This window comes from Neospora caninum, chromosome VIII, assembly GCF_000208865.1.
Source record: "Neospora caninum Liverpool complete genome, chromosome VIII".
Lineage (NCBI taxonomy): Eukaryota > Apicomplexa > Conoidasida > Eucoccidiorida > Sarcocystidae > Neospora > Neospora caninum.
This window is the reverse complement of record NC_018395.1, coordinates 3040440-3060677: the sequence shown is the minus strand read 5'-3', so window position 1 is coordinate 3060677 and position 20238 is coordinate 3040440. Positions and strand designations below refer to the sequence as shown.

The window sequence follows — 20238 nt, the reverse complement described above, 5'->3', positions numbered from 1 at the left end:
CCGGGACTCGGCCGGGCGATAAGAATTGACAGAACTACAATGAAACGAAGACGGTGTGCCGCAGCGTCTTGCTTGGGAGTGCATTAGTCTGATGGACAGACTGTAATGCACAGGCAAAATGAACTCTCATATACGCTTCTTCTCTGTAGCAAGGGTCACTTTGGCATGACTCATTGTTGAGCTCGAGTTCTCTGGCGGATCGAAGCGCGATTGAGCATCATTGCTCTCTGACGAGCTGGCCGATAATCGCGATATAGCTTGTAGCTGCTACCTCTCGCCTGAAGTTTTTCGGATCCATAGGCCATCCGCGTAGTTGAGAGGATGCTAGGAAGTTGACTCGGGATCTGAAGCTGTTCTTTCGAACACGCAGTCGGCAAAGAGTGTGACCCGCTGGCTGACACACTAGCTTCGGTGGGCCGTCCCAAGAACGATGTGTGGTCTCCAGATGAGGCAGCGGGGGACATCGGCACGCCCAACTACCATGTCTCTTCAGCATACGCGTGAAGCGAAATACAATCGAGACTCATGCAATTCGTCGACACAGGAAACACGCTCACCACGGTGACGGCACATGTGCTGGAGTTGCTACTGCCTGAACGGGCAAACCGCTCGAGCATTTTTGCACATGATCGACACTCTCATCATCCCTGCTGTCATCTCCATTGTCACGGCTTTTGTCGTTTGCAATCCATTGGGTTGGGCGTCTGGCAGTTATATTAGTGCAGTGGTACAAATAAATGGATCAAGGAAAGTGTTCGCACCTGCGGTAGTTCAGTGCAAGGCATCGGTCTCTTCGTCGTCTCCTGTACAGGAAGGGAAGATATACGAGATCGCGGCGATATATAAGGTCGTGCATGCCGCAGCTGGGGCGTACTATGCGGTGACATAAACGCAGAAGCTCAGCACGCCCCCGTGAATTACTCATTCAAAAGCGTTGCCTGCTTTAACAAAACCGTAGCAGCAAGATCTTTTCTCAGGTCGAGCCACCAGGTCGACAGGGCGTGTGTGTATCTGTTGCTTTCCCATGTCCTCTATTCAAGGCGATACCATAAGCAGATGCACCTTGTTGGCTCAAATACGTTACCTGCAAAAATCGCCTCGACATTGTTGTCAACTTTTTTTCCGTCTCAGAATTCGTCGTGCTTACGCTCTCACGCGTCGCTGCAAACTTTCTGGGTAAGTACAAATTAGGCACTCCGTCTGCTGCTGGGTAGGTGTTCTGGGCCGAGCGCAACTGCGTTTAAACCTTTAGTGTGTCACACGGTTTTCAGGCGAGAAAAACACGTTGTAATCGCAGAAAAAGATGCGAAGGAGACAGTCTCGAACAGCGTGACGGCCCCAGTACCGCGCGCACAACGTGCCTCCACTGCACCGTTGGAAGACCTGGCAGCTTGATTTGGGGCTGAGCTGTCGTGGTGGCTGATTAGTGCTGGCTTCTGTTTTTGACGCTCTGAGCACTGAATATGACCAGTTCTACTTCATTTCTCCATCGCGAGCATGAGACAGCCGATTTGGATTTGCGGTTCACTTTGTTGACACGGCGGTCATCGGGCTGTCATAGCTTATCGTTCGCCTCTCGTCGTAAACTAAAACTTGGCTCGAGATATATTTGCATCGATATTGCATGGAAGGCCCGCCAAGTCGCGACTTACTGTGAAATCTGCAGGCAAGAGCACTAGGGCTCCTTGCTAAAATCCTGAATCATCTTATGAGGGGGCCAATTAGCCGCACGCACCATTGTGTGTTTTTTCCGTTAGTGTGCAGCTTGCGGTTTCGGGTCATCTGGTCGCTAACGCATACGTGTCTGAGTCAAAAGTCGAGGCCTGCGCTGCGGTCGTGTGCGTCTTCTGTGCATCTAAGTTGATAGTCGGTTATACATTTCAGAGGCTAACTTCACGGCTAAACATCCCTTTTCTCTGAAACATTTTCCTTCTCGCTAGTTTGCTTCTTGTCGCTATTTATCCTATTTCTGTTTCGTCACGGAGCGGACCATCATCCGCAAACGTGGTACGACACACAAAACCGGAAACTGCACAACGTTGCAGGTTCTGTAGCGTGTTTGTGGTCTTGGAGTGCAAGTAGGTTGCGAAAGCGGAGAAGCAAAATCGGGAGATACAGTCCTCTGGTTTCACCTCCGGCTTGCTCGCATCATGGAACCTCGCGCTGTCCGTACGAGCGCTAGGGAGGGGCAAAGCAGTGCCTGTGTTGTATGGGTACATGATCCCGTATGGCGTAGCGAAAACCTTCGTGCTTCACCACGCCAGCCACGAGCCGTGTCCGTGGTGTCAGCTCCGCAGTCTCGTGGAAGACCGCGGTCTGGGCGAACGTACCGCAGCTTACACTCTCGAGCTATTTCCGAACCCGCAGAGGCGCGCCCGAGACCCTTGCCACTTCGCCAGTCTGCACGACCCCCACAGCTTCCCAAGCACCGGTCGGTTTGGGGGAAGATGCTCTCTGTTCTTCCGTGGCATCGTCAACGTACACATATTTTTCCGCCGACACAGCAAACGGTCGCGCAGGCAGCGGCCTTATCTACACTGACGTTCCGGTATCCCGATGCGCAGAGCTTGACAGACATTTCTGTGCGGGAGGCAGCACCTTTGAGCACAGTGGGAGGGGGAGAATCACCTGCTCGAGACTTCAGAGGTGCTGCTGCGTTCGGTGGAACCTCTGCATATGGGGGGGAAACCTGCGGGGGCCCAGAGTCGATTACCGACGGAATCTACGATAGTCGCAGGTATGACGGGACAGCGTCATTCACACCCGACGCTGATCGGATTGGCAGTGCCGTTTTCTGTCTTTTAGGGTTCACGACTCTGATTGGATGGAACTTCACCATGAATCTTGCACCTTATATGAGCACACAGTTGTTCACTGACAGCGCAATGCACTGGGATAATTCGTTTCTGGCAATGTTTCAACTCGCTACCCTTCTTGTTCAGGGGTGCCTTCTGTACATTGGGGCGTTGAGAAAGAGCTTGCTCGTTATTGGTGGCTGGCTTAGTGTAATTGTCTTCTCCACTTTAACTCCCGTCATCGTCTATCTGCCAGAAAATATCGCCATTACCAGTATGCACATAATGTGCCTCCTAACGGGGCTGAGCGCGGGGCTACTACAAGGTGCAGGGTTCGTTATTGCAGGGGCTATGCCAAAGAACTTCGTGGGAGCTCTTTCTGTAGGTAAGGCTTCTTACCGTTGGTATTGCTGTCTCAACGGAGAAACAGACTAACTCCTAGCGTTCAACAATACCGGCTGTACACTACATATCGTAGAATACGCAATGACTGCCCTGTGTTATGTGCTATCGCGATGACGAAGAGAACCCTTTCATTTCGCAGTGAATGTTGTCCCCGAGCCAACTGGCATTTACCTTCTAAGAGGAACCTTCTAGGGCTTCCTTTTCTCTAACCTCCATGATTTCGCTTCTGTGTCTGTTCCATTTCTGTAGGCCACGGCCTGGCGGGAGTCGGTGCATTCCTCCTCAGCACTCTGCTCGGCTTCGCAGTGTTCCCGTTGGACACCCGTCCGGGTGTCCGAACGACAGCCTGGACAGTTTACCTGTTTTCGGCTTTAGTGGCTCTGATCTATACGGCCAGCATATCCTATCTCCTTCAGCAGCCTTGGGCTCGTCACGCATTGAAAAAGGCTGCTCAGCAACGATTGGCGAGGAAGCGCCTGGCGATTCGAAGGCGGCAGGAGCGTGAGATAGATGACGCTGCGGCAGAGGCTGAGGAGATAGAGAACAATGTGGAGGGAAGCGACATAGATCTTGAAGCGCCCTCTGACGGGGAAGGATCGCAGACTGTTGTACACGGCCCTGTTGAGGAGGAACAAATTAACCAGTGTATAGTGGAAGCTTGTGTAGCGCCGTCCTCGATGGAAATCAAACCTGCTGACCCCGAGATGCATAGCATGTGGCATGTATTGCGGAGCGTGCTGCCGGAGTTATTAGCGATTTTCCTGAACTTCTTCATCACCATGAATCTCTTTCCCCGCGTTGGGCCTGTCTCATGGAATTATAATCAAAGCGTACCTAATCATTTCCTGATTCTCTTCGGGGTCTACAGCATCGGAGATGTTATTGGCCGTTGGCTTCCTGACCTTTCCCATGAGACCACGTGGCTTTCCTGGCTCATGCTGCCACGGAAATGGCTACTGCCGGCTGTGATAGCTCGAACCCTGTTCTATATACCCTTCTGTTTAGCATACATGCTCGAAGGGGTCCCAGTCATTAATGATATGTGGTGGTGCATCGTCCTGATGCTTCTATTTGCTGTCACCCACGGATGGGCAACCACGCTTAGTTACATTTACTGTGTGTCCGAAACAGATCGTCTGGATGAAGAGGAGATCACTGGCCCTCTCGCAGTGATCGCTTTGTCGTTGGGCTTGGTGGCCGGGTTGTACACTGCCTTCCTAGTGTACTGAGAAGGACAATATCCGTGACAATGCACCAATTGCCTCTCAACATGGTGTGCGCGTTTGTGCCGCTGGGCAAGTGTTGTCTTTTGCAGTGCACCTGCCGAGTTTTGATGGACTCCATCGTCGCCACTTATACCACGCCCTCTGCATCGTTCCGTCTTGATCAACAAATGCGCTCGGGTAGTCGTTTTGCCTTTAAGGCCTCCTCAGGCCAGTTAACGGGTTCGTTTCCCCGTTTCGGCCAAGAACACCAACGCTGTTGAAAGCGATCTTCTCACAGAGGTCATAAGAAATGCATTGTCCACAGACCTCGTTTACCAGACCCATGAGACAGGCGGGCCCACTTCCGGACCTTCGACCGAAGTTTATGTAGGCTTCACCCCTTTCTGTTTCGAAGGTTTTTGGCATCTCTGGACAGAAGCGCGCCCGTTGTCGAGCATCCTGCGGCAATCCTTTCGTTTCCTCGGACAGCGTTATTGACTTTCCTGTGCCCTCGTTATGTTTCGAGATTTTTCATTGGCGACAAGAGACCTTCTCCTCCATCAGAGCACTTTTGATTGTTCCTATCTTAAAGTATTTTGCTTGGCAACTGATAAGCACGGTGCTACGTGGATACGTAGCTTCGGAATCTCCAGCTTCTGCCCGAAAGCCGTCGACAGACGTGGTGGAGATATGGTTGTTTTCCTCTTGCATCAAAGGCGTTGGAATTTGTTTGCGGGAATGGGTGTACTGTTCGGGACGGTGTACGTGTTATATATCGGTTCACGTGCGGGGCTGTTACGGTTATCTATAGTACATTTTGAAATAGTGGTATGAATGGTTTTTCCCTTTTGCGGATTTATCTAGGTGTTCTGTTCTAACAGTTGAATGAGCTTGCCTTCGAGCGTATCGTCTGCAGTCAGACGTGCGAGAAGGCCGCAACTGTGTGGGACGTGCCAAGTGAAAACAACATAAAACCTAGCACTAGCTAAACTCGCCTGCGGGGAACCACATGTAATCCCCTTCCCTGCCAGTGACAGGCGTCTGTCCATGGGTCCTTCTGCGAAGAAGAGGAACACAGAATGGATCTGCAAAGCCTCTGTCAAAAGAGGATTGACAGTCATTTCCATACTTGTAATGCTTTACGGTCGTATGGTGATGTGAAAACGGTGATGTGAGATTTCCGGACCAGATCTGATACTTCCTACCGGACCCAAGCGACGAGTAAACCTGCTGGTGGCTGGGTATTGCTTGGTCCTAATGGGAAACATGGCTGGCTTTGAAGAAATATAACCGATTGAACATTGAGGTTCAGACTCCAACACAATTTAACAACGGCTCTTCCAGAATAGGATTGGCGTCAGGATTAGCTATTGATCGACACACCTGACCCTTGTTTGCAACCAATTGCACCCGTGCACAAGCACCAGGGGTTCGAAGAAAAAACGTTTCTCGAACGGCTGTCTATTCTGCGTCCGCGATTCCGTATCGGAACAGTATGCATTTTACGTTTCGTCCGTCGACTGTCTTGTTCCCTGTCGCATGGCGCAGGATTCATGCTCTCTGACTTGGTTGCAAATCAGGTCTCTGGAACGCATGACAAAGGCTCCATTTCTTTGGTTGGGAACAAGACTGTCCCCCTCTCGGTTGGTCGACGTGTGATCTCTGTCACGCCCTGAACGTTCCCTTCCTCCCAAAAGCTCCGAGTTGGCCTCCCCGCCCTATTCAATGAGACTAAACGGCACTCCCCACTTTGGGTTTCAGCGTTTCGGTCTCAGAAATAGGCCAAACCTGCCTTGTGGCGCAGAGGTGCGACGCAGCCCGCAGCGCCCGCGCAGATGTAGGCAGCCGGTCTAGCAGCTTATCGAAGTCCTCAGCAAAACGGCGAGTGCGTTCCGAAGTCGGGGCAGAGTCTTCACTCTCTTCTTCCCACAGCTGACCGCTGCTGCACGCAACTTGAAGAGTCCGGAGGAAAGCGAGAACCCCCCCCGCAGAAGCAAGAATCGCTGCGGATGCCCCGGAAGTCTCCAGCAGGGCGCTACGAACCCTTTCTGCTTGTAGCCGAAGAGGCTCGGCATTTTCGGCTGGCTCAGCCGCCTTCCCGGCCTGCTTACTTTGCTCCTGTCCCCCTTCCACGGGCAGTCTGGTCACCTCCTCTGGACGCTGCCCACTCGTCAAGACTGACTGTGCTCCTGCCTCACAGAGCAGTCGAAGCTGAAGGAGACACTGGAAGTGAGAGACACAGATGCTCCCTCCAGCCACATTCGGGATCTTTCCCGAACCGCCATCAAACCCCTGGCTACTGAGACTTCTTGCCTGCAGAGAAAACTTGTTCTGTCCCTTCCCCAGTTTGTCTTCCCGAGTCAAAGCGTTAGCTGCAGCGGCGCCCCTGTCCTCGTGCGTCTTTGAGCTGGAACCCACACGCGCTACAGACACTTTCGTCTCCAGAAAGTCCTGCACGAGTTTGGTCATGTCGCTAGAAATCTCTTGAATGCGCTCGACTTGAATTTGGAGCATTTGCGCCAAACTCCCAGGAACCTGGTTCATCTTGCAGAGCACATGGGGGCACGGCTGACCTGGTCTTTCCTGGAGTGAGTGTGTGTTGCTCTTTGGAGAAGCAGCACTCGGCGCGTCCTGCGTCGGAGAAAAGAAGGCAACCATTTGACACTTTACAAGATGCTCTAAATCAGATATCGCATCGGCTCCTGCTTCCCCGTTCGCAACCGCCAGCGATGCAAACGTTTGTTTCTCGTCTTCCTCTCTCGACTCGCCAACGGGTTCTCGATCGGCGTCGGCAGCTTGACGCGAAGACTCCAACTGTTTGCTGAACTGTCTCCTCAACCGCGCTTCAGAGGCAGGCTGGACAGGAGGGGAGGAGTCCTCGGTTGACAGGCCTGTTGTGACACAGCGGGACAACGACGGGAAAAGCTGGCTGCAGATAAGCCGAGAACCCGATCACAGTGGAGTTGCTTTCAGACACACTCAAACGTCTACGAAACCGGGCTCTTTCTCCAGATCCCCGCCGGAAACTAGAACGCCTTTTCTCACACGGGTAACTGTCTCAGTGTGCTGGCTGCTGCTCAACACCTCTCCACGCAAAGCACCAAGAGTTGTCTCCTCACCTGGCAGCCGCCTTCTTTCGTCGAGCTCGTCTTCCGCGCGTCTCCCTATTTGTTCTCCGTCTCTGCGGTCCAGTGTTTGGCTGTCTACTGCGGGCCTCTCGCGCCTGCATCTAATTTGTAAGAGCTCGTGGAAGCGATCAAACAGTTGGAGGGCGTCTGTCTCTTCTTGCGCGTGTTCAAGGACCTCCACCAGCCTCACCTCTCTTTGCCTCGGGCCTTCTTCGGCGTGCGCTCCCATTCCCTCATCGAGATCTCGAACGCCGCTTTCGTTCTGTGCAAGACAACGCCGGTGCGTCACCGGGGTGAGCTGTCCCGCCTTGGAATCTTTCTTGTCCGGGAGAAAGAGCAGGAGCCGCCGCAGCCGTGTGGCCAAAGCGGCCCCTCTCTGTTTCAATTTCTCTCGAACCTCTGACCACGCATTGAAGATCTGCGACACATCCCGCCACGCGAGCGTCTCTGCGGCCGGCCCAAAAGAAGCTCTACCGAGCTCCTCGAGGCTCCAAGTCCAGAAGCCCCCCAGTCCTCGAAGCGCCTCCGATTCTCTTGCAACATGGGAAGAAGACGGCTGAACCGCCCCTGCCTCTCCCTCGTCGGGGGAGGGGCAACGTGCACCTGGTCTGTCCGCCATCGGTAAACCGTCTCCACACGAGGAAGTCCTTTCTAGTGACCAGTGAACCTCCCGCTGTTCCGCCACGACCCAGGCTCAAGAGTGTGTTCCGCCACGCATCCAAATATATATATATATATATATATGTATATAGATCGATAGGAACGTAGTCTTGCATACCACCTACTTGGCTTTGCCAGCTGTCGCCCTGTATGTGGATGTATCTCTTTATTGCCTCTCCCCTACGCATATAGGCGCCTATACGGACACGCGTATGTGCGGATTTGACATGGAGGTCGACATGTATGAGGGCACAGAATAGGGGCACAGTTTCGCACCGGCCTCAGATTCTCAATCGTGAAAGCAGCTTTCGGGCGGATCTCGGGACGGAAATCCGGAATGTGAAACCACGACACAACGCAATCCCTGGTCGTCGTCCTCTCCAGAGGATGGCGAAGCCTCCAGACCCACAACGTCAGCAAACACACCAAACTGAGAACAAGGACAACGCGTCATCAGCGGCCTGAGAACAAAGCCGTCGCCTTGTCACTCTTTGGAATCTGAACAGACCCGACAAATCTGCCACGACTGGGTCAGGTGCCTGACAGAAGCACGTCGGTCCCTCCCAGACGCTTATCAGCCCTTCACCGGAAACAAAGTTCCGCGTGAAGACGCCGGAGTCGCGGGCCCTCCACGCTCTGTAGCCCCCACCAGCCTGTCCGTCTTCTAGGCGTGAGGAGGGAGTCGTCGATAGGTCCACACGTCGTTGAGAGGATACTTGATTCGGAACCTTTGTTGCATGCTTCCAGGGCGCTCTTCTAAGGGCAGTCGTTTCAGCGCATGACAAAACATCACGTCGTCCAGGCCTTCGAGCCACACACGCGCCAGTTGGTGATCTGCGAAAGAGACGAAAGCGCATGCACGTGTACACGCGGCGGCGCGTAAGCCTTGCGCTCTCGGCAGCTGGAACCCAGGGAGTCTCCACCGACATGACGCATTCAATTCCCCCTTTTCAATCACGTCGTTGGTTCCTGCCGTGCAGCGGAAGCCTTGCCTAGCAATTCCTTTGCATCGCTGTACCAGTCAATATTCGCGCATATATATATATATATATATATATACATATATGTATATGTATATATAGTATGTAAATCATATCTACGGGTTTATATAAGCATTTGTATAGGTCAGTGCGGAGGTTGAACTATGCCGGGAGATATGCACTGAAGGTAATTGTTGTGCGCGCTAAACTGCATGTAAGTGCGTCCATGTGGAGACGATTTGCAGTGAGAGAGAGATTGACGCGCATGTGCACTTTTTCCTTTTTCCTCGGCACAACGGCCTCACCTGCGTGGTGAATTCTTGTTAGGTAGAGAGAATTTAGATTTGCAACTCTCCACGAAAACCACTCATCTGCGCACGAGAGCTTGTAGGACGAATCGGCCAGCTCGAGGAAAGAAGGCACTCGCCCGTACCACGCGGGGAAGTAGGCAAAGTCTTCCGGCAAGGCCGGCGTGCGAAGACTCATGCTTAGAACCAAACGGCGAAAAGAGACATGCAAGAGCAGAAAGGACGAGGCCTCTCTTAATAACGCGTTCACACGAAACAAACGTACAAATTCAACATATATAAATATATATATATATATATATGTACCTATATATATATATATATATATATATTATGTGGCTGTTTTTTACAGGTGAAGAAAAATGGAGACGAAGGGGGAAGTGAGAGAGACGAGATGCGTTGGTCTGTACTTTACGTTAACGATGTAGCGAGAAAAGGGCGAGGACGAACAAATAAACAGAGGAAGGAGAGAAAGTCGAGCAGCTTTCCTGGCCATCCTCTCGGAGAACCGCGAGCGAGGTCGCGGTGCGGCAGGAAAAGGTGAAAAGGTGAGAAGAAAGTAAGAAGAGAGTAGGCCAGAAGACTGGAAGACACAGGCTAAATAGAGTCGTTGAAAGAGAAAAATTCGCCGATTTACTGTGTCACTCCTCTCCTGTGTCTCTGTTTCCCCGGCTGTGTGTCTCTCGGTCTCTTGACACGCATCGGCCGCGGCTCCTTTGTCGAGACCGGAGAGAAGAAGAAGAAGGCGAGATTTCGCGCTCCTGCCTCTTCTGGAGCAAAGCTCTCGAAACAAACGGACGGGAAAAAGGAACTGTTTCCACGACTGAGCTTTCTGACAGGGCTTTGTGTGCCGGGACGGTGTACGTGCTTCCAGCCCCGGCGGAAATCGCATGCAATCGCGCATGCAGGTTTTCTGTCTAGCCAGCAGACGGAGAGCGTCGAGTGTGAAAGTCACAGCTCTTGAGAAGCCAAGACGCTGCTCGGCACGAATCAGGGTAACTCAGCTCCGCGGTTAATTTGCGTTCTCTTTCCGTTTTCTTTCACGGCCTGGGGATGGGCAACCTGCGCACGTGTTGCTGCCGGGGCCTTCGTCTCGCCATTTCTCCCGATCTGTTCTGCTGGTCGCCGCCCCACAGAATCCCGGCGAGACCGTCGATTGTTCCGCATTGATCTTTTTCGGAGAAAGCCTCGAAGAAACGCCGGTTCATTCCTGTCCTCCGCAAACCCGTACGAGCCTTGGTCTAGCTCGTCAAGTCCCTTTTCGCGCCTTTCTCCCGCCGTGCCTCTTTTGCCTCAACTGCTCCGGCCGCCTCAAACTCGCGGGTGTCGGCAGGGGCCTCTCATACTTCGCGAGAAGACCTCTTCTCCCCTTTTTTTGCTTCGTTTCCTTTCTCAAAAAACTCGCACGTCGGGCGTCTTGCGCCGTCTCCTCAACCGATCCCTGACAACACGCTTTGGAGGATAAATGCGTCTGCTTCCTCGCGCCTGGCTTACATCTCGCTCTGCTACCTGTCAGCCGAGCAAATAAGAGGCGCTCGAGAGAGACAACCAAAGAAACAAACGCTGTCTTTCCCTCTTCCTGGCTCTTCCCGCTCTCTCCAAAAAATAGAGTCGTCTCTGTTTCTTGTGCGTTATTGTTTTCCCTTCTTTCTCGTCTTCATCTTTCTCCCTGCCTTCTTCCTTCGCTCTCGCGGGATGGGGCGACGTCGTCGGCCGGGGAAGGCTGCGCGGCGCCTCCCACGAGGCGCCTCTGCGGAGGAAGAGACGGACCCTCGCCGTCCCGCTGCCTCGCCTGCAGCTCCGTGCTCGTTCGTGGTGAAGCGTGGACGACTGACGCCTGCCGCTCGCCTCCTCGTCCAAGATCTCCGCATGCTCATGTCGCCCTACTGCAGTTCGCGGCTTCGCGAGAAGCGCAGCAACAAGCTGAAAGACTTTGTCGCCGTCTCCTCGCTTCTCGGCGTCACGCACCTCCAGGCGGTCTCGCAAACAGAGGCGGGAGTCTACCTGAAAGTTGCGCAGCTGCCGAACGGCCCGACCCTCACATTTCAAGTCTCGAAATTCACCCTCATGAAAGACGTGCGAAAAGCCGCAGGCCTCAAGGCACGAAATGACGCACGTGACTTCAGATCGCCTGCGCTCCTCCTGTTTAGCGGGGGAGGCGCCGGGGACAAACGGACGAAAAAAAAGGCAGAAAACCTCGACGACGCAGCCCGAGCGAGTCTCGGCCCTCACGACGTCGAACTGCTCGTCACCAAAATGATGAAAAACGTTTTCCCTGCGATCGATGTCCAAACCGTTCCGGTAAGAGAGGGAGAGATGCGAGAGGCCACACAGGTCGAACAACGAAACAGAGCTGCCTCTCTTGGGCGACACATCATATTCTCACGGCGATCCCATCACCCAAAACGACATCGCAGTCACGCCTCAAAAATACACTGCACGATGCATTCCTCCATACAGATGCATACATGTATACAGATATATATATATATAGATCTGTGTAGATGTCTGTGGATGTCCGCTTGTGTGGAGGTAGTCGGGCATTTATTTACTTCCGTGCACATTTTATCCCCGTCATCTGCAGTCTGCGGGTAAAACAGCCCGCTCTGAGCAAAACGTCCTTGCCTTCTCTCGTGCTGACGTGGAGGCGGCTTGCCGTATGGCAGACGCGATTCTACGTTTTTGAGCGCATCTCTGGAAACCTGGCAACGTTTGCGACGCGCTGGGATAACCTTGCGGCGTTTGCTGAGGCCACTGTCTGTCGGTCGTACGCCTCCTATTTGTCGCCTCCTACTTGTCGTCTGAATGTGTCTCCGACGCGTCTCCTAACTGTCTCCGATGTGTGTTTCTTGTCCCAGCTGTCAGAGTGCCGGCGCGTCGCCCTGTATCGTCGCCAGCATACCTCTGCTTCGCCGTCTTTGACTTCGAAGACGTGTTTCACTTATCAGTTTCGGCAATACGCCATCGTGCGGCGCGCCGCAGGGGTGACGTCGGGCGTTCGGCGTCTTGTTGAGGCGGCGTCTCGGCCTGCGGTAGAGCGAAAGATCTTTAAGAGTTTGGGCATTCGCGAGGCGACGCAGCAGCGAGAGCGGGAGCGGGAAGCGCGTGCCCGGGCGCGTCTGCAGGGCGAGGAGCCCAGCGACGGAGACGCCTCGGAAGACGAGAGGCAAACGCGGCTGAAGCGCCGAGACCTTGACATTTGCGACATCACGCTCAACCGCGAGGGCCGGGGAGGGAGCGGCTTCTCCGACAGCGAGGCGGAGGAAGAGGAGACGCTCGTCGAGTTCGATTCGCGAACAGCCAAGGCGACGTGTCCGGCGGCTGCGCGAACGAACCAGCCGCACGGCGGCCTGAACGCTCTCCTCAGCTCCTGCGCCGAAGGCAACTTGCGAGAAGACAAGAAGAAGCGAGAGCGGGACGACAGCGACGAAGAGGCGGAAGGCGAAGCCGAGGAAGGATCCAGAGACGAAATGTGGAAAATGGCCATCTCCCTCGTCGAACTCGGTCCTCGAATGGAGCTGCAGCTTGTCAAGATAGAAGAGGACGTTTGCGCCGGAAAAGGTATGACCCTGAGGACGCTTGAAAACGGGTTTCTCCGGACGGAGTGACGGTTTGGTAAAGAAAGACGAGAACCGGTGACAAACGCAGAACACTCCTCTGCTGCAGGGTCGGGCCTTCGAAACTTGCCACTCGCATGGTTCTCTCGATGTAGAAATATACGCGTACAGAAACGCACATTTATAGGCGTAGATGTATATATGTGTCTCTAGCGTTTTGTGCCTTGACAGACGGAGGACCAGGCTGTGTTGGGGAGGATGCACAAACCACGAATTGTGGGACTGTCTCTCCATGCGTTGTCTGAGTTTTCTGATGTGTTTCCCGGTTTCAGTTCTGTACCACCACTTTATCTCAAAGACTCCAGAGGAGCTGCGCATGCTGAAGGCGAAGGAGGCGGCTCTGAAGGCGGAGCGCCAGTAAGTTTTTTTTGAGCGCATTTGCTCCGGCCTCGGATTCCTGGTCTCTCCTTGTCTTCTTTTCACTTTCCGTTCCCAATACTTTTTCTCTTCTCCATCTTCACTTTGTGTTTGTATCCTGTCGGCGTCATTCCGGGTTCCGTATGTCTCTACTCGCAACCTGACTCGTTGTGGGGTTGCCGGTCTGCTTCGCAGGAGACAGAGAGACGAAATGGAGAGGGCTGTGGAGCTGCAGCTGAAGAAGAAAAAGAGAAAAGATGGAGAAGACGAAGACAGCGACGGATCCAGTGCCGCGACGGACAGTGGCGACGAGCAAGCGTCGGGAAAGAAGGGGAAGAGGGACGAGAAAGGGAAGCGAAGTGCCTCGGCTTCAGCCGGAGACGACGGAGGTAGCGATGATGGCGACAGCGATTCTGAGATCCAAGCGAACAAGCGACAGAGACGGACGAACGGCGGAGACTCGGAGGACTCCGACGGGGACAGTGAATCAGACGAAGACGAGGGAGACGCTGCAGATGACGAGGCGGAAGAGGAACAGACTGGTGGACCTGGCAAAAAGCGGAAAAAGTAAGGCGCATCCACACCACACGAGCAGCGGTCGACGCGGCACGGGGGCGTTTAGCTCTTCTGCAACTCAGGTGTAACACGGGGATGCGCATATCTGTAGCTGTGTCAATGCTGTCAGTGGGTCTGCATCTCCCTCCCTATTCCTCTCCCTTCTATCATATTCCGATGAATGTATACATATGCCCTATGCGCTGAGAGGTTGAGGATAGATGCATCCACGTACAAATATATCTACTTTTTCAAACGTGCAGAAGAAACGTCACGGGAGCGGAGCTGGAAACTTGACTAAGACCGATCAAGGAAAAGAGAGCAGCAGTCGCACAAGAGATCCGTGCATGCTTTTTTTTCATGTATTGATATACCGGTTTTCCCACGCATGCAACGTGGCATATCTGTGTCGAACGCGAGGTGTGCCTAGACCGGCAGGCGAATCACTTGGCGGCGCCGATCACAGGTTGCTACTTCTCTTAATTGCCACGGGACGCAAGACGCCCTTAGAACAGTCTCAGGGTGTCCTTCGTCGCGTTCTTACAAGCTGGATTTGTCTGAGTTATCATCTCTTGAAATTCCTCTGAACGTAGTCCGCATGCGGTTTAACACGGAAAACGGTTCCTACCGGCGAGTCACTCTCACACGTGGTTTCTGTGTCGCGGCCGTCTGTGGTTGCCAAAGCGTTTACCGCTCCTTGGCGCTTCCTTGAGTTATCTGCGGTTTTTCTTGCTCTCGGGCGGTCTGGCGGCTCTCCTGCGTGTGTCCTTGTGTGCTCCGGCGGACTGATGTTTCCCGCCTTCCTTCTGTGTTTCTCTCCACAGGTTTCATCCCTTTTCTTTCAAGAGCAAGAAGAACAAGGACGTCGAGTCGCCTGCAGAGAACGCAAGCGTCACTCCAACAGTCTTTGCACGTCACAGCGGCAAGCGGGGAAATGCGAAGCAGGGGAGGGAGGAAAGAAAACAGGGAAAGGCCCGCGCCGGCTCGGCTGCCGGCAGTGCAGGAAAGAAGAAACTCTCGTCCGCCGATATGGTCCTGCAAAAGTACAGGCAGGCGAAGGAACGAAGTGGGAAAATTTCCGGGAAAAAGTGAGGGAGGCAACGGAGACGTCAATGCAGTTAGTCGTCCCTGAAATTGAAAAAAAGAGAGTCAAAGCTTTTTCTCAGAAAGGAAGAGAAGGATTCGGCCTCGGAAGGTCGCTCTTGCGTTTGCTCACTCTTTGCTCTCTCGCTTGGCTTTTTTCCATGACTAAAAACCCGGCGTTCCGCAATAGGTAACTTCCTCTACTTAAACATGCGTAGGAGGCGAGCACGCCAGTGGACACAAGGGCTCAACCAGTAAAACTGCAGAGCAGTCCTATGGATCGGAAACATATATATATATATATAAATGGGCACATGGGCAGGCACTTTGATGTGCACCTTTACATCATACGCACACAAGCGTGTATACACTGAACTTTGGACGGATATGTAAATGCGGACGTCCACATCGATACCCGGCACCACACATGAACCTCGATGTGCACGAGTGTACAGATCTCCGCCGCGCTGCGTTGTCTTCTGACCTGTCGTCGAGTCAGATCCATCAACAACTGTGAACGTGCACGATCTCAACTTTTCAGAGAGACGCGGGACTCTGAGCTGGCCGACAGTGTTGTTGAATTTCGGGTGAATGCACCGATGTGTTGAGAGTACTATGAAAGAGACTGTCACTGTTGTGCAGCCAAGATTTGGGTGGACTCGACTCGTGCTAGTCACGTTTAGTCGCGTAATAAGAGACTGCATTACTTTTCTCTCCCGGACCATGTACATTTCGCCAGATGCTCAGGAGCTCGATTCCCTCCTTTGCAAAATGAACATGCCTGGCCGCTTTCAAAGACTGGGCTTCCGCTGCCTTATCAATGAGTCGTAGTTCTTGTCCCCGTGGCGCGTGGTTGCTTTATCGCATTTTGTCTGAATGATACACTCAGCTCCAGTGAAGCTTCTGGATGTGTGTTGCGTTCTGGAAAAAAGAGTGTAACGCGAGCTAACGCGGCAAGGATATCTACAGGATAGTCGAGCCTTGTGAATGAAAGAACAAACACCATATACTCCGAAATATGGTTAACCGAAAATTAGATCAAAATCCACAAAGTAGAGGGGCTGGTCGAAAGTGTCATGGGATGAAAAGTCCGCTCCCCAAGAGACAACTTCGGCGCCCTCTCCTCGTGAATAGGCAGGGAAGAAAGGCCGTGAATAGGCAGGGAAGAAAGGCCAGCACACACAACACATGAATATGAGTCGAGTGCCTTTGTGGTTAGTAAGAACCCTCATCTGGCATACGATATTCTAGATCACCTAGGAATATATATACATATATATATCCATAAATATGTATGTGTTGCACATAAAATATAAATGTATCCAGAGATATATAAAATCATTTGTCATTACGTCATTCCAGTATTCTTAGTTCACAACGAGGCGTTCAGCTCTGATAATCCGGTGACACCAGGGCGCGTAAGCGTGCACATCCTTGTGTATGCAACTGTCCGCCTGCGTGCATTGTATGTATGTATGTATATATATATATATATATATATGCATATCTTAACTGAGCGAGCCTCTCTTCGCCTGGTGAAGAGTGAATCAAGGCACCTCGCTGCTTGCTCCCGTAGAACCGGTCTTGTCTCGTTTAACACAGAGGTCAGCAATTTTCCAGGAAAAAGTTGGGTAGAATGTATCGAAGCAGCCTTTCGCTCACCAGAAAAGCAGGCACGGCCGAATTCTTTCGAACTTTGGACAGCTTCGACGTTTTTGGTCCCTTTTCTCCCGCTCGCTCCAGGATTCTGTTCCGCATGTTCTTTTTTGTGTGCAGAGAAAAACACATTTTATATGCATGTGGCGAGTCTCCGAAGGGGCCGTGTTTCCCATTATAACGCGACACAGCAGACGACCCTTGTATGTGTGTTGCCGCCGAGAAATCGAGATGCATCCAGTTCTATATCCTTCCACTAAAGCGAAGAAAGAGGAGGATATTTTTCACCCAGACCGACTAATTGTCATCGAGGGAAGGCGGCCTATCAAGACCTTTTGGGGGCATCTCTCTCTTTCGAGAGTGCGACACAACACTTGCCGCCCGCGGTGTTGTGCCGAGGTCTTTGAGTCCAGAAGAAAAACGTTGAAGTTCTGCCATCTTCTCCTCTCTTTTCGTATCGTTTCACCTTCCACCAGTTCTTAGTTCCCCATCTTTTAATGACCCAGAATCAGTAGAAACGTCGTTCTCCCTGGATTTTTCTCTCGACCGTTTGTTCTGCTCCGCCCTCCTCGATCGTCCCATCTCGAGTGTCTTTTTGTTTTTGTCCTCTTTCCTCACTCCGTCCCTCTCTAGCTTTCTCAGAGGCTGTTTCGTCTTGTCCTTACGTCTCGGCTGTGTCTCTGGTTTTCCCCCCGCGTCCGCTCTCTGGGGCGTCGCCGTTTTGTCTCCTCAGATCTGTGATGTTCGGGAACACGGCAGCTGCAAACACGTCCCCGTCCTCCTCTTCATCGGGGGGGACGGGGGGCGGTCTCTTTGGCTCGACTGCCGCGCCTTTTGCTTCGTCTTCTTCGTCCCTGTTCGGCTCCGCGGGAGTTTCTAAGCCGGGCGGCCTCTTCGGCGCTGCGGCACCGGCAGGAACGGGCGCAGCTTCCACCGGTCTCTTTGGAGGCGCGACTGGGAGCTCTTCGTCGCTCTTTGGGGCTTCGAGTTCCTCTTCGTCGGGCCAATCAGCGGCGCCTCTGGGCGCAGGGACAGGGCTCTTCGGCTTGGCAACCTCTTCTGCGAAACCGTCCCTTTTCGGTAGCGCCGCGCCTGCAGCCTCGACGGCCGGTGCACAGATTTCCTCCACTGGAACAGCGTCAAGTTCCGGGAGCAACCTCTTTGGTGGTTTGGCAAAGCCGGCTGGGGCCTCGACAACAACTGGAGCGGCGAGTGGCGGCCTCTTTGGGGCTTCGACTGGCGCCCAAACAGCCAGTGGAACGGCGGGTGGCGGCCTCTTTGGGGCTTCGACTGGAGCCCAAACAGCCAGTGGAACGGCGGGTGGCGGCCTCTTTGGGGCTTCGACTGGAGCCCAAACAGCCAGTGGAACGGCGGGTGGCGGCCTCTTTGGGGCTTCGACTGGAGCCCAGACTGCCAGTGGAACGGCGGGTGGCGGCCTCTTTGGGGCTTCGACTGGAGCCCAAACAACCAGTGGAGCGGCGGGTGGCGGCCTCTTTGGGGCTTCGACTGGAGCCCAAACAGCCAGTGGAGCGGCGGGTGGCGGCCTCTTTGGGGCTTCGACTGGAGCCCAAACAGCCAGTGGAGCGGCGGGTGGCGGCCTCTTTGGGGCTTCGACTGGAGCCCAAACAGCCAGTGGAACGGCGGGTGGCGGCCTCTTTGGGGCTTCGACTGGAGCCCAAACAGCCAGTGGAGCGGCGGGTGGCGGCCTCTTTGGGGCCTCCACTGGCTCCCAAACAGCGGCTGGAGCCCTAGGGGCTGCGGCTGCCGCGACCGCGCCCGCAGCGAGCGGGGGTCTCTTCGGGGCGACCGCGAGCGCCTCGCAGCCCTCGACCCTGGGGGTGGGGCTCTTTTCGTCTAACAAAAACGCGGGCGAAACACAGACGAGCGGCACGTCGCTCTTTGGAGGCGGCGCGAGTAGTGGGACTCAGACCACGAGTCTCTTTGGAGCCTCACAGGGGACAGGGGCAGCGGCGACGGCTGCGGCGGCTCCGGCAACCGGGGCGCTGGGCCTCTTTGGATCGGCGAAGCCTGGGGCCTCTGCACCCAGTGTCGGGGCTGGCGCGCAGTCCGCAGACAAGCATGCGGCCGCAAAAGGCGCAGAACCACCGGCCTGTGCAGCCCCAGCCGAAGGGGCGAAGGCGGGGACTGGAGGGGCGAGTGGCCTCCTGGGGTCTACATCGCTGTTTGGCGGCGCAAAGGCTGCCAGTGGAGACGCCACCTCTGGAACAACGACGTCGCTTTTCGGCGCCTCTGCGACGCCAGCAGCGCCTGCATCCACGAAGCCTGGAGACTCCGCGTCTGCCTCGCAGCCGTCGATCTTTGGAGCGGGGCTGGGCTCGGCTTCGACCGCGACCTCGGGGAGCGCCGGAAGCGCAGCCGCTGGTGGCCTCTTTGGGGCCGCTGCGCCGGCAGCGGGTGCGAAGGCCCCGGAGAAGCCGGGGGAGGCGGGGCCCGCTGCAGCGTCAACGAGTGCTGCCGGTGCCATCTCGCAGACTCTGCCAGCGCCTCAGCAAGTCGCTCTGGAGACGCTCCAGCACGAGCGTGTGGAAGAAGTTTTGGCCAAGTGGGAGAAGCGGCTCCAGCGCCGTGTCCGGCGGTTCAATGAAGTCGCGGAGGAAGTGGGGAGTGTGGAGAAAGCGATGATTGAAGAGAGCAAGAAGCTACACGCTCTGCGGGAAGAACAGATCAAGATTGAGAAGCGCCAAACGTACATCTGCGACTTCATTGATGGGCTCGAGCGCCAGCAAAGGGACTTGCTGACGCTTTTGGCCGCCGTGGAAGCTTCGGTTCTCAGGCAGATTCCCCAAGCGAATGGCGACCTCACACTTTCCGGGGACGCGCCTCTTCCGCAGCGTGTGCAAAGATCGTGGGAAGCAGAGACCGGCTGTCAGTCGTCTGAAGAGGAGCTCTTGTCGAGGCGGTTGAGAAACATCGACGAGCAACTCAGCGACGTGGGGCTCGCCTTATCCGAGGCAACCGAGAGACTCCAGCCGGGCCCTCTCGGCACCGTCGCGCAGGTTCTTGGCATCCACCAAGCTGCTCTGCAGGCCTCCTGGCGACAAGCAAATGAGCTCCAGCAGCGAATGGATGCTCTTCAGCGGCGCACCTCGGACGCGAAAAACGGCACCGAGTGAGCAAGGCCTAACGGAGAGTCTGTCCGAGTCGTATCGAGAAAGGTGGATATAGGGTGAGACAAAAACTGGCCTCGTCTCGCGCTGCGCAGTTCGTATCCTTTCGTAGTTTTCTGTCTCTCCTCGATTCGTCGGTCGGCTTCTTCTCGTGCTTTCTTCGGTTCTGTGAGCATTCGGTATCTTCGGGTTTCTGATATTCTTTTGTCTGAAAGGTTCGCGAGGGGAGGGGGGACCCCAGGCGTGGACTGGCATTCGCGTCTGCTGACGGGGTAGAGAGACAGCAGAATTGGTGAGGAAGCGCGCGAGGGGCGCGTGCGTCTACACTTGAGCGCAGGCACCACGGTTCTAGGACGTACGG

General features: G+C 54.4%; 4 protein-coding genes across 4 annotated transcripts; 2 read left to right on the top strand and 2 right to left on the bottom strand.

Moving 5' to 3' along the window:
• Positions 1–6136: 6136 nt before the first annotated feature.
• NCLIV_033900 (conserved hypothetical protein) lies at positions 6137–8152 on the bottom strand (the record flags this gene model as incomplete). The annotated part of the gene is made up of 2 exons (XM_003883586.1): positions 6137–7296; positions 7525–8152. 2 exons carry the CDS (start codon positions 8150–8152, stop codon positions 6137–6139), a joined length of 1788 nt encoding a protein of 595 aa, XP_003883635.1.
• A 705-nt stretch (positions 8153–8857) lies between these two features.
• NCLIV_033890 (conserved hypothetical protein) lies at positions 8858–9659 on the bottom strand (the record flags this gene model as incomplete). The annotated part of the gene is made up of 2 exons (XM_003883585.1): positions 8858–9027; positions 9479–9659. The coding sequence occupies 2 exons, from the start codon at positions 9657–9659 to the stop codon at positions 8858–8860; spliced, it is 351 nt and encodes a 116-aa protein (XP_003883634.1).
• A 1517-nt stretch (positions 9660–11176) lies between these two features.
• Positions 11177–15102, top strand: NCLIV_033880 (hypothetical protein; the record flags this gene model as incomplete). Its single annotated transcript, XM_003883584.1, has 5 exons — positions 11177–11782; positions 12340–13042; positions 13371–13455; positions 13651–14022; positions 14859–15102. The coding sequence occupies 5 exons, from the start codon at positions 11177–11179 to the stop codon at positions 15100–15102; spliced, it is 2010 nt and encodes a 669-aa protein (XP_003883633.1).
• A 2387-nt stretch (positions 15103–17489) lies between these two features.
• On the top strand, positions 17490–19883 carry NCLIV_033870 (Hypothetical low complexity protein, related; the record flags this gene model as incomplete). Its single annotated transcript, XM_003883583.1, has 1 exon — positions 17490–19883. The coding sequence occupies one exon, from the start codon at positions 17490–17492 to the stop codon at positions 19881–19883; it is 2394 nt and encodes a 797-aa protein (XP_003883632.1).
• Positions 19884–20238: the final 355 nt, after the last annotated feature.